Genomic DNA, 14297 nt, shown 5'->3' with positions numbered 1-14297 from the left:
CATGTCTACAAATTTTTTTAAAATGTTTTTATTTATTTATGATGTCATATCTAATTAATAAAATTTTAAAGATAAATAGTCAATTAAATATTTTCAAAATGTTTTATTTTATTTATGATGTCTACAAATTTATTCTTTTATTAGTAAACAAAATAAATATTTTTTTATATAATATCATAAACATAAATGTCTTTTTATGTTTTATTAATGCAATAGGTAGTAATATATATAATTATTGTGTTAATCAATTTAATATCTTCAAGCCGAGTTATAATATATCAATAACAAAAATTATATACATTTTTTTAGTTTTTTAATTGCTTTTAAAATTTTATTAAAAATGCCCGAGTTGAAGCCGGGTTATGGTACATGATTTAGTATGGAATGTTTAGGTGTACGTATACTATTATAATTATTTACAGTTTATGACATAAAGGAGTTATTTTGTCTAATCATATAAAGTAAAAGTATTAATATCATCATTTTATAAAGATAAAATAATTAAATCTGATCTAATAGTTGTAAATCAAAGTTGAAACCTATTTAAAGGTTCCTTTTTATTTAGGATGAATTTAGGACCTTGTTATATATATATCGGTAGATTTGTATTACCCGACTCAATCATTTATGCACCTTTTCTTCACCTATGTCATAGATACATCATCACTACAAAAATAAATGTATAAAAATGGTAAAACCACAAATAAAGGTGGTGTTAACATCATTACAACAATGACATACAACAAAAGATAAAAGTAAGGCAAAACAGAAGATCAAAGATATCCCTTACTTTTCTTTTCTATAAACCAATGTTTACACTTATAAGCAATCAAACAAAAGACTAATAATAAACCCCATAATTTTCCTTTTATAAAAACCCCTTCAAAATTTCTCATTTTTTCTTGAAATTTGGATTAAGAACTCAAAAGGGTGTGAGAATTAATGTATCAAAAACAATCTCACACAAATAGTTCTCTTTTTAGAGAATCCATTGAAGCCCTTGAGGATCATATCCGCCATGCCAATACCCTGTAATTATTCTTTTCCTTATAATGTTTTTTTTCTCTCTTTTTTTTATGTTGTTATTTGCTTACATTTTGAGCAACCCTTCTTTAGTTATGGTTTAGTATCTGTTTTTTACTTTCTTTTAATAAAGATCGAATTTTTAAGGGTATAATCTTGAAAAAAAATGTTTTTTTCTTCTTGATTATGTTGGTTGAATGTGTGTGAGTATTTTCTGCTAACAAGGTGGATCATTTTTTTATTTTCTAATTAGCTTCGTGCATTTCATTTCATTTCATTTTATTTGGAATTTGCTTACATTTTTCATAACCCTTGTTATAAGGGATTTAATATTTGTTTTATTTTAATCAAGTTTGGTTTTTTAATGGTATAATCTGTGCAATGAAACACAAAATAAATATTGATTATGTTTTTTGAATATGTGTCATGACTTATGTGTGTGTGTGTGTGTGTTTTGTGGTAATAAGGTCATTTGGTGCATCATTCTTTTTAATTTAGCTTATGCATTTCAATTTATTGTTGTTATTTGCTTACATTTTCGTAAACCCTTATTTGATTTCTAAGGATCTAATCCGTTAAAAAAGCGTTTCATGTTTATGCTGTCTGAATGTGTGTGTGTGTGTGACTTAACACGTTCATTTAGTGTAACATTCTTTTTAATTTGTACATCTTATATGTATTTGCTTCATGTTCATGTATAATTGTGTATAGTATTGACTCTTGACAGTTGACACATTATGGTCAAAGAGTTTGTTGTTGACTTTGTATTTTTATAGGAATGGTTTTGGTAACCAAGATAGATGAACTATAAAATCCACACATACAAAGTACTTGAGCTAGAATCTGATATGCTGAGTTGTAAATTTTGAATTTGCGGTGTAGTAGCTTTGAATGCTAGAAGTCAACCATAGACTGTAATTATCTGCTGAAAATCTTGGTAATTCTAAGCTCTCTTAAAGATGATGATGCTACTTTTATGCTAATTTTTTGGGGTCTTAATTCCTTTTTTCTTTTTAAATAACATTCCGAATCCAGATACTTTGTTAGGCTTAATAGAAGTTGTATATAGATAGTGTCAAATTTTGGTAGGTTTGGCCAAAGTTGAAAGTTATGCTTGAAATACTGATACTTCATGCCTAAAATTTGGCTTGATTGACAAACTGGTTGGGCCAAGTTGGCTTTTGGCAAATTTATGACCCATTAAGACCTTTGCATGGGATGGTTGTGGGCTTGTAAGACATAACTCACATAGCTACTGGTTCAATATATGTGTCAGTCAGCTGTTCAAGCTGCTAGACATCAGTGAATAATGGTATACATGTTAGGCATAGAACACACTAAACAAATAAGGAGAAACACCACATGATATACCGATTTGATAGTGGCTTCGGCCTAAAGGGCCTCAGTCTAGTCCGTCTACTTGCGCCGTTGAATATTCACTTTGGGGTTATTACCAAATGCGGGCAGGGTCTTAAATCCATTTAGCCATACATCGTCATGCAATACTTTTACACTTGTGTTCCATCTTTGTATCTGTAATTGTTCTGCTGTCTAGGTGCTACAAACCTTTGCAAGTATTTGAGCTGCGATTTTTTTTTTTTGTTTCCTTTTATTTCACAGTGCAGCTGCTTTACCTCCAGACAATGAGGGGGATTCTGTGCAAATGAAATTATCTTATAGCACGTTTGCTCCATTCTTGCTTTACTTAATTGACTGGATGGACTTTAGCTGTACAGATACACTTCCTAGTTATCTTGGTCTTCTTCATATACTTGTATACAAGGTTTAATCTTGTTCGTTTTTTAAAAATATTCACACTTATTACTTGTAATTACTAAAACCCGAGTGATCAAAATGAGAAAGTTCGTTCTTCGAATGATATGCAGGTTTATGTGAATGGTATGCAAACAATGTCATCTCAAGAAAGAAGAGCTACCCTGAGAGAATTTTATGGTAATTTTTTCTGTTTACTCTTGTCATCATCTTATTATTTTGCTGATTTTGATGTTTTCGTGTTAAGTACTGAACTCTTGATGGTTCTTGCAGCTGTTATATACCCTTCGCTTAAACAACTCGATGGATACTTGATTGAATTGAAGGATGTTGACGATAACAAGAAAATCTGTTGTAAAGATGTTGATAGAGAGGATGAATGTGGGATATGTATGGAAACTAGCGATAAAATGGCTTTGCCTAATTGTGGTCACTCAATGTGTATCGGATGCTTTCGCGACTGGTAAGATCTGCGTGTTCAATCATAGACATGGACACTAAAACACACACTCTCAGGGTGCACATGGAACATCCCCATCCTTATCTGTTCCCCACCCCGACTGATCTCGGTCATGGCGTCTTCAAAAAGTGACTTTTTTAGGCCTGTTCCCAGACTCCCAGCTTCCTGAAAGTAGGATCAATCTATGATAGGAGGTACTAAACCAAGTAACCAGGACTAAATGTTAACTAATTATATATAACTGTTGAGCTTTGATTTATACCATTTCTGAAAAAGTTATTAACACATACCTCAAAAAAATATGTTCTAAATTGAAATAATATAAATGTTGTAAATCTTACATAACAAAAAAAAGTTGGCCTAGTGGTAAGGAAAACACTTGGTGACCTTAAAGTCTCAGGTTCAATCCCCGCTTGACACATTAAAATAATTCCTTTAAGGTACCCATTTTACCAATGAAGCCTAGGCCCACATGTGAAGTTTAAATACACGGGTTCGATCCTTCAAGGTGCCCAGATCACGTGGGGATTAGGATGGAGTTATTGTAACGGCATCATACGGCTCATATTGGGTGAGTTGATGGGGATCTAATTGTGGTACCGGAGCTAGGGTTCCCTCCATTACCCTTAAAAAATTATTTAGTACTCGTAATAAAAAAATTAAAATGCTAAAAAAATACATGAAAATGCAAACGTGGTACGTGTCCAATTCTGGGTTTGAATCAAGCCTAACTGGCTTTTGAATAGTAGTGGGCCAGATTTGGATTTTACTTGACTTCTAGGAGATTAGTTTGACCAATGAGCCTAACTGGGCCCGTTGGACTGAGCTTTTTCGGACTGGTTCTGGGACTAGCACTCGTGTGCATCCTTACATGTGCCAATGTACGCATAGTTTCTTATGGGAAATCTTGATAGCAGGAACATGAGGTCCAAGTCATGCCCATTTTGTCGAGGAAGCTTAAAAAAGGTGCAATCTGGAGATTTATGGGTTTTGACCAGTGAAAGCGATTCAGTGGACCTGATCACATTGGCGAAAGAGAATCTAAGATGCTTCTATCTTTATATCGAGAGCTTGCCTTTTGTCATGCCTGACACCCATTTCTTGCTGTATGAGTATTTAATCTAAACCCGTCACCAGTCAGTAATGGAGCTGTTTCGGGTTCCAAAAGGGCAGGTTTCCGCGTTCATTGTATAGAGTAGTTGCTATAGTTGTCTGTAAATAGTAGTCATAAGTAACTAAAGAATCATGCAACTCGGCCTTTTTTGGGGACCCGAGTACTGTAATCGTTACAAATTGTAATGGAAATGGGAAAAAATTGTAGCTTCTATTCATGATATCGAAAGAAACTTGTGATTTCTTGTTCTTTACAACTGAAAGTATGAATACCTTCCTGAATGTTATTGGGCTTGACTATATTTGAGCTCATATTTTAAACATACCATGGGCCTTAAGTGCCCATATTGGGCTCTTTGTTTTGTATTTGTTTTCCCCCTTTTTGTGTTCGAGTGACATTCTGACAATCCGAATTCATGAATATGCATCTCAGCCTAGATGTATATTAAAATTTACTTTGAAAGTTGATAATAATTTTTTTCAGTTTCTAAAGACTGTTATAAAAGTAAAAATATAATAATTGATAATGGAAAAATGTTCCGTACTGCAGACTTTATACCACTTTAAAAAAAGTTACAAATTAAACCTTTGAATTTCATAAACATACATAGCCTCCAAAATTTTACATAATCTTTCCTGAATTTTACATAATCCCCTCTCCCTGCTTTATGATTTACCTAACATTTCCCCATATAAATGACTTTATTTTTCAAAACTTGTTACGGAAACCATCCAAATACTTGGTTGCACTACACCCCATGGGATGTGTGACGATTTGTACGCCATTAGACTGAAACTACAGTTTATTGGTTGATGGGTTACATTACATATTTACATATACTGTTAGGCCGAAAACCCCATGAGATTGTATAGTTACGCTAACGCTACAAAAGTATGCATTGTGCAATTTAAACAGTGATTAGAAGAGCAAATTAAGGTATGCCAAAGCGAGTAATATTAATGATTTTTTTTTCTTTGCAAATACGATGGTTTGAATGTCATTCTAGTATACGCCATATTATACAGTATCTCTAATATAATGTTTGTAACAAAGAATTTATCCCAACTTAAGTGGTTTTGGTTTTTTTCCAAGCTAAACTTTAGCATATTCTTTTACTGACAACAATATATTGTCTTTATTTTTGCGGTGACCAAGAAAACTATAGTGAAGACCAACGTATATGTTAATCAAAAACTTGTTTTTACCGAATAATTTAAATAAGAAATTTTTTTATCCTTTTACCTGTTTAAATGAAAGAAAAAATATATATTGATATGATATCGACATTGATATTGATATTGATATGGAGAGAACATTAACAAAACACACGAAGAGACAAATACAACCATGTAAAAAGGTTGAAAGACGAAATTCTAACTTTCTATTAAAATACTTAAAAGGCTATTCCACTTCAATGAAGTTGCATTGTGTTCATCCTTTCCATTTGTTAACAAGTCATCAATTATTCACCCCACCCTCATTATTTTTTTATGTAATTTTCAAGAAACAAAAAGAACTTTATCTTAGTGGGCATTTTCCTTTTAAAGCCAATTTATGTGTCTTTTGAAAGTCCCATTCTCTGTACCCCACTCTATAAAGTTAATCCCCTTAAACCTTCTCCTATTTGCTTGAAATCCATATTTGTATATAGAATTGTTAACTAAGTTTTTTTTTTTTATTCGTTAAACTATGATTTGACATGATATAAAAAATTGTAGTATGGATATCAGGATATTGTTAACTAGAATCTAGCATTTAGATACAAAGAGATGACCTATACTTCATTATTTTTATTAATCGTAAATCACTAAACATACTTTACATTATTGTAAAATCTAACATCTACTTTTAAAAGTTTAAAAAACTTATGAAGCTCATTTGTACACAGCTTAAAAAATATTTAGCTTGTAATTTTTACACCTCCTAATCTCAAGATGGCTCTACCACTAAATATACCAAATATTAGAGTGGTAGAAAGAATCACACGTGTCACATTAGAAAGAAAAAAGAAAATTTTAATCACATCAACACTATTCTATAAAGCTATATTAAATCACTTTTACACGAAATCATCACACTAATATTTAATATCTCTAAACAATTTCGTATGAATCATAATGGATACCACATTGTAATATCACCGTAAGGTATAATTATACGTACATTGAGTTCCTGAGAGATATACTGAGAGAGTGTTTGGTCACTTCCAATAACCCATCTTTTTTTATAAGTTTTTAGCTTAATTATAAAATTAAAAAAAAAAAAGCAATTAGATGGAAACCCCTGATCTCATGTACCATTTGATACCCCTAATCCTCCAGCTAGGTTAGTGTCCAAGTGAATCTCAACCACTTAATAATCCCCTGACTATTTCAAGTTTGTTTTTAGCAAGATTCCTTAATTATGCCACAAGTCCATCATGAACTTTTACAGCTGGTCCCTCTCAATCAAATGATCATTATGGGATTTTACTCGACTATAACATATCGAAAGGATAAATCTTTAAGTTAGAATCATATTTTTACTTTGATTTATGATGTTGCTGCCGTAGTGTTTCATATATAGTAAAATGAAGTCGACCCTTTTCACATTTAGTCTTGGCTCCACCCTTAAATATACTAATCAACAAATTAAAAAAAAAAAAAAAGTTACATAACTAAATAGAATTATGATTGTATGACTTAATAAAGGCCAAAATACAGAATTTATATAAATTCTGTGTGTGGTTACGGGTGAGTTACAACTTACAATGTTACATGTGGGTTAGGGTAGTTGGGGGTGAAATGGATAGGTGTAAGAATGACCAACAAACTTTAAAGCTAAACGGACTATAATGAATATCAAAAATAAAATAAAAAACCAACTAACCTTGTTAATTAATCAAAGGAAATTGATAAATCATCCTAACCAATTCTCTTAATATATCCATTTGTTAACACATGGAATCCACTAATTCTCTTTCCTAATCTCACCCCCTGATTTTTCACATGTCACAATTCTATTAATTATGATGATTTTTAGGCTAATAATTTAGAAAGATTGATCATTACCCTTAATCAAATGGTTTTCAGTTTACAATGCAAGTATGGGATGATGGGCATAGTTATAGACTCATTATTTTCGACTTGACTTAACTCGTGACTCGAATCGTAAAAGTCGGGATATTTAATAATATATAATTTTATGATTATATATAAGTATATATTGTAAAAATATAATATTTTATTGATATATTAAGCTAAAAATAGAAAATACTATTAAGGTAATATCAAATTTAATAGCAAATACAAGAAATGTGTTTAAAAAAAATAAAAAGTTTTTGGGAAAAAAAAATAAAAAAATTTGTGACTCGTGAATCGGAACATGACTCGGACCGACTCGTACAACAAAACATGAGTCATGCTACGAGTCTGGAGCAAAGACGAGTCATCCACCGAGTTGCCTCGTTTTCACTTTGTTTTGACTCGACTCGTGACTCGTACAAGTTTGACAACTATGATAATGGGTATCTCTAGTCAGCCTCCCCGCTCCCCTCTCTATAGAGGAGAGGAAACATTTTCGAACTAATCCTAATCTAATAACAATATGGAACTTTACTAAAATTTCTATAAACTGATTTTCCTTGCGGTGCACTCCAAGCCAAAATGGTTTCTTAATTTTAGTCTTATCATTTACCATATATTAATCCTAATCCTGCATGAATATTAAATTTACTAATATCTTTTTACAATCTCCCACCTTATTCACAAATTTCATGTTACTTTAGCAGACTTCAATCCCTCGCATCTTTGACCAACGCGAGCCCTTAAATCTTGGAATAAACCTTCCTATCATACCCATCATGTCTAAACATCTAGTTTCCATTGATTGGTTTATGTATATGCGCGCCTTTCTCCAAGTTTCGTCCCTTGTTTCTCCATCCACTACCAATCAAGTTCCATGTAGTCTTTGTATCCACGTGCTTATCCCTAGAAGTATTTTCCATGAGCTCACCATCTCTTTTCCCTACGTTACAAACCATATAGTCTTTGTATCCACGTGCTTATCCCTATGGGTATTTTCCATGAGCTCACCATCTCTTTTCCCCACGTTACAAACCGCTACATCTATATTTGTCTTTCTAAACCGTGTAAACATCACCACTTGCTTTCCCCTTCTGTTCAAAGCAAGTTGATCTCAATGACCTTGAGATGATATATGCCTAACCCTACCACTTTGATCATTCTTCAAATTCCGAACAATGTCCGGTAGCTTCACCTCAAGCTAAACACGTTTTTAAAACCGTATACATCTAAAACTTTTGCATGATTCACTTGTACACCAAACGCTAGTGTCATTCCATCCAATGTATACACATTGTATGACTCTAGAGTTCTTATCAGCACCACCAAGAAACTCTTGATCACTTGTAACATGCTATTGTCTAGCATCTTCACATTATCCTTGTAAGTCATATACCTTTAAAAAAAACCCTAAAACAGATTATACAAGCACCCCAATCATCTATGTGTGTGCCTTGCGAATCAAGTTAATAACTCCCCACGAATATCTCAAGAAACCAAGAACTCTACAATCAACTGAAACCTTAAATAAACCTTCAAGATAGATTATATACTGAAGATCTTAAACCCGTATTCTTAAAGCTCGAAGTTTCACCTATCAAGTCCATTCGAACCTTGTCGTTTTAAACCTTTTCAATACCAACCTTGATAAACCCAACATTTTTGCAAAATACCCCGACAAACATAAGGCTTCAAATCCTTGACAAGATTTCGATTCAAACTGAAACTCACAAATTCTTGTCAGCAACTTCGACAGCTTGTATCTACCTCTTGGAACCTCCGGGTTGAAAATCCCTTCGATCATAATCAAGATCTGTATGTCTTCAACCTCCGGTTATCAACTCATAGTGATCAAACAGTTAATGAACCTGCATCAGCAATATTCCCTCAGCTGCACAGAATTCAACAAACCAAAACAAGAAAATCAAATTGTTGGAATTGTTTACCCTTGAGTCGATCGACGCCAACGTAAAGAGTCTCTGATACCAGTTTTTGGAATGAAACTAACAAACCTTAAAGCTAAACGAATTACAATGAAGACCAAGAACAAAACGATACCCAAAAACTAACCTTGTTTATTAACCAAGTAATTTTCGGTTTACAATGAGATGATAGGTAAGGATGTAAACGAACCGAACAGTTCACGAATCGTTCGGCGAGAAGTTCGTTTGTGTTCGTTCGTTTGGTTAAATAAACAGACATGAACAAAAAAATTTGTTCGTTTAGTTAAATGAACGAACATCAACAAAGCTCTTGTTCGTTTATTTATGTTCATGAACGTTCGATAATTTGTTCGTGAACGTTCGTTCATTTATGTTCGTTAACAATCATTCGTGAACATCGTTCCTTTATTATCGGTATGTGAGGGGTTTTTCACCCAAGTTAGGTGCATAACAGCTCCATACTCACTTTTCTCTCATACATGTATGTGTATATTAAATTATTAATACCTATTATCTAATCCTTATAAAAAAAATTCAAATAGAGATACTTCTTTTATATTAAAAGTGTGTGATCATGGGATATTGGGCTTGAAATTTAAACTTTTAACTTTATTTTTTGAAAATGAGAAGATATAAACCTCTTTTGTTAATAGATAAATGTTGTATAATTCGTATTATAAGTAGGAATATTTCGTAAACTTTTAGCCGATGGATATTATGTAATCTTGAATTGAAGTTTTTATACTTATAATTACATGTATGTTCATTGTTATTCGTTTGTGTTTGTTCATAAGTGTTCGTTCGTTTGTGCTCGTGAACATTTGTTCATGAACATAAACGAATGAATATGAACAAGCCATTATGTTCGTTTATCCGTTCGTGAACCGTTACGTTTAGTTAAACGAACATAAACAAGGTCTCGTTCGTGTTCGTTTGGTTTGTTTACAACCCTAATGATGGGGTGTCTCCAATGAGCCTCTCCGCTCCCCTATTTATAACCCCGACCCCTATTTATAAAGAAGCGGGAACATCTTAGAATCCTAGTCTAATACATATGAAAACTTTACTAGAATTCCTATAAAGATTTTCCTTGTCATGCATTTCTAGCCAAACGTTTTCCTAATTCCAGTCTTATTATTTTCTATATATTAATCTTAATCCTACATGAAAAAAATTTTAATATCATTTTACCATATATTATGAATATAATTGGCTCAAGACATGTGTTAGTCAACCATCATTACAGATCGGGTGACATGTCAAGCCTGAATCTAGCCAATTCTTTGTTGAATATTAAGACATGTAAATTGTCCAAATTGCTTTTAATGAATAAATTATACTACCAGTCACTTATCTTTAAATATATTTTCATTACTTTCTTTAAAATCAAATACCTACACTATTCGACGTCACCACCATAACCAACAATTGCTACCACTACTACCAGTCGTCGTCATTATCACACCGCCACCATAATACGCAGTTACCGTACTATTCTATTTACAAAAGACGGTGTTGAAGAATCTCTCATAATAATAACTAATTTTACAACCAAAAAGAAAATAAATAGGATATTGTCTTGTAAAAGGTCTCTCGCCTCAATTTAGAAGTGACACACATGCATTTTATGGAAAAAAGTTTCCTTACACAGCCATACAAGTACGTACCTTTGTGAATCCATTACATAGAGAGTTTAAGCTCTAATTAATGTCAAATCATGTCGAGAATCTCACTAATGATATGGCTTTGTCAAATCATGTTGGAGATCCAACAAATGAAAAAAGAGATGAAGGTTAATTAATGTCGAATGGACGAGGAAACTTGCATGGGCAAATTACTTGGAGTCATATGTTTTTTTTTCTTTTAAAATTTGATATTAAAAGTGTCGTACTGGCCTTTAAAGAGAAAATTAAGCATATATTATTGTTGTTTATTTTATCCTTCGTACAACATAAGCAATATAATCAAGAAATAGTTTATTGGTTGGACTAATTAGAGTTTGAAACTAGGTTAGATAAAAGTTAATTATTCCCTAATTAGTGGATTACAAAAAGTGATAGAGACAAAAATATATAAAAAATTTGATGATTAACAAAAAGTTTAAATAAGGGGGTCTCCTCCATTCAAGTTGGAGAAAGCATATAAAATAACTAATTTAGCTGTACATAAAAACTTATATAAAACTTGTTAAATTGTTTATACATTAGAAATGTGGAATATCTATTTTATCTCTTATATTTCCTACCAATTCAGTATTTTTAACCTTTATTTTTAAATAACTAATCTACTAATAAATTCAAACAGGATTAAAGTTTTTTTTATCAACCAGTGTCCTTGTAATAAAAATAGATGCCCTTCTGATGATAATTATTTAAAGAAAACCTATTTAAATAATAATGATAATAAATTTAAGAAATCCTTAATAAAAAAAACCCTATTGTATCTTATCTTAATATAAGACAGTTGAACTAATAACTTATTAACCAATCAAATCGTTTAATTTTATTAAATTAAATTTCGCTTATGTCAGCATTTAGATTAATTATAAATTAAAAAATTCTAATAATCATTATCCAAATATATTATTATATTATTATTTATATTATTTTGTAGAAAAAGTATCATTAATTTACACTTTTTTTCTCAATAATTTATATTTTTTAGCCCTGAATACTTAATTTATATTTATTTTTAGCCATCAATTTGAAAAAAATTTTAAAATATATAATCATTTAATTAGTTAAAAAAATTCAACATATTAAATATTAACAAATATTAGATTAGATGTGTATAAATTATAAATTAAATATTTAGTTTAGTATTTAATATAAACACAATTTGAACTATATATACATATCCCAAGATATACAATATCCTTATCCTAAACACAATGGGAATTACAGAACATGGGACGATCACAGAACGAAACACTATTTACAACAGAGGGTTACTTGAATACTAAATCCAAATCAATATGAACTGCATTCAAATTTCTCAATCAAAAAGGTACATAGATTCATCTTTTTTATATATTAGTTTTGCGTATTAATGTTTTAAAGTTACAATTGTCACTCAAATCAAGAGTCCTAATTGTTATCAAAGAATATGAAAACAATCATAATTGTTATGTAATTATCATAGGACAGATGATTGAAAATAAACCTATGCATGTTATGGGCTCGCATCATGATCAAATACATATATTTGAATGTCAAATACACGATCACAATTCACAAGTATGTTTATATTCTAATTCTTAATTATTTTTTATAATAATATCACATTATGAGTAAACCTGGTTTTAAAAAGTTCTATAATAGAGAAATTATAACATGTGCTTGTGGAATGAATACGACAAACAATTCCATCAATATGTCTCAGCTAATAATGACAGTAACAAACATATGATTATTGTACTACAACTTGCAAAGTATAACACTTAAAACCGCATATCTTCAAAATTATAAGCTTTTATAACTTAAATGTATAAAAATCTAATATTAATAATATCGTAGATTAATCCAGTGTCCAGTGTTGGACACCGATCTAAAATCTAATTTAAACATGATTGAAGCGTCATTGTTCGTTTTTAATCAATTGAATAAATTATGCGTATATAGCCCATAAGTTGATTGAAATTTAATGAATCACCCCTTAAACAATTAGATTAAACTAGACTTATGTCTGTACAATGTAGCAGCAGTAGAGATAGTTATGGCGGCGACGGGTGGCGGAGTTGTTGGTGGTAACGGTGGTGGGGCGGCAGGGGGGGCGGCGAGGATGATGAATGTAAAATTAATTGATTTTAAAGGTAGTAATGTAGTTATTTAAGGGTTGAGGGATATATATTGTAAGTTATTTTATTAAGGGTATTATATGTATATTAAGTAAAGTTGTTTATATTAGGGAAATGTTATTTGTTTTGTTAGATAGTATAGATTAATTAAACAAATTAAGATCAAGAGCAAATATTTATAAAAAAATTACGCATATTTTGATTGAGGGAATGTAAAATTTTTTTGAACTATTAGAAATTTAACTTTTGTCAAAAGAAAAAAAAAACATAATTTCAAAGGTACGTAACACAATATACAATATCTTTTTTGAACGATCAGAAATTTAACAGTAAAAAAATATATATATACATAAAATATAAAACTCATGTTTATCCCAAATATCCAACTAATTAAATAATAAAAAATTATAAATTTTAATAAATAAAAAAGCCAACTTTGCTTAGAATTAGTCGTCATCCAACTATAATTCTAACTTATTCAAGTTATTTTAAATTATAATTGATCAAGTCATCAATGATTATATATAATAATAATAATAATAATAATAATATAATATGTAACTGATACAACTATATAATCTAAAACTTTCATGACAAACAAATACCACACAAAAAGTACAAGAAGTTTCTTTAATTCAATTGTTATGAAAATACTTACAACAACAAGTTTTGACATGATAGTAATGGACGAACAAGTTAAACTCTTTCATTAATGTTCCAGTATTACATTTTGCTACTTAGATTTTCATTACATTATTGATATTTGAATTTACCGGTTTGTTTTTCATAATTTTATTACATTATCTTGAATTGATAAATGTTAAATGAAGCCCTTAAAGTTTCACTGAATGTGCATAAACAAATTGTATTTTTCCATATAAAAAACTCACCCTTTAATTTAATGGTAAATGTATAACTATTTAATACACCTTAACGAAAGTCCTCATGGCTTCATTAGTAAAACCTCATTGAATTTACAAGTGTATTTTTTCACAGCTTTTCTTGAATTACATATATTTAATTTTTTTTATATATGTTATAAAGAATCCATGTATTTAACACGAGTCTAAATTTAGTTATGCGTGTATAACCCATAAGTTGATTAAAATTTAATCAATCACCCTTT

General features: G+C 30.7%; 1 protein-coding gene across 1 annotated transcript; it reads left to right on the top strand.

Moving 5' to 3' along the window:
* Positions 1 to 805: 805 nt before the first annotated feature.
* Positions 806 to 4612, top strand: LOC122597777 (E3 ubiquitin-protein ligase AIRP2-like). Its single transcript, XM_043770345.1, has 5 exons — positions 806 to 1031; positions 2644 to 2806; positions 2910 to 2976; positions 3070 to 3259; positions 4174 to 4612. Exons 1-5 carry the CDS (start codon positions 943 to 945, stop codon positions 4379 to 4381), a joined length of 717 nt encoding a protein of 238 aa, XP_043626280.1. The 5' UTR covers positions 806 to 942; the 3' UTR covers positions 4382 to 4612.
* Positions 4613 to 14297: the final 9685 nt, after the last annotated feature.

Source organism: Erigeron canadensis, chromosome 4, assembly GCF_010389155.1.
Source record: "Erigeron canadensis isolate Cc75 chromosome 4, C_canadensis_v1, whole genome shotgun sequence".
Lineage (NCBI taxonomy): Eukaryota > Viridiplantae > Streptophyta > Magnoliopsida > Asterales > Asteraceae > Erigeron > Erigeron canadensis.
Note: the sequence above shows the minus strand (reverse complement) of the source record. Positions and strands in the feature narration are given on the sequence as shown.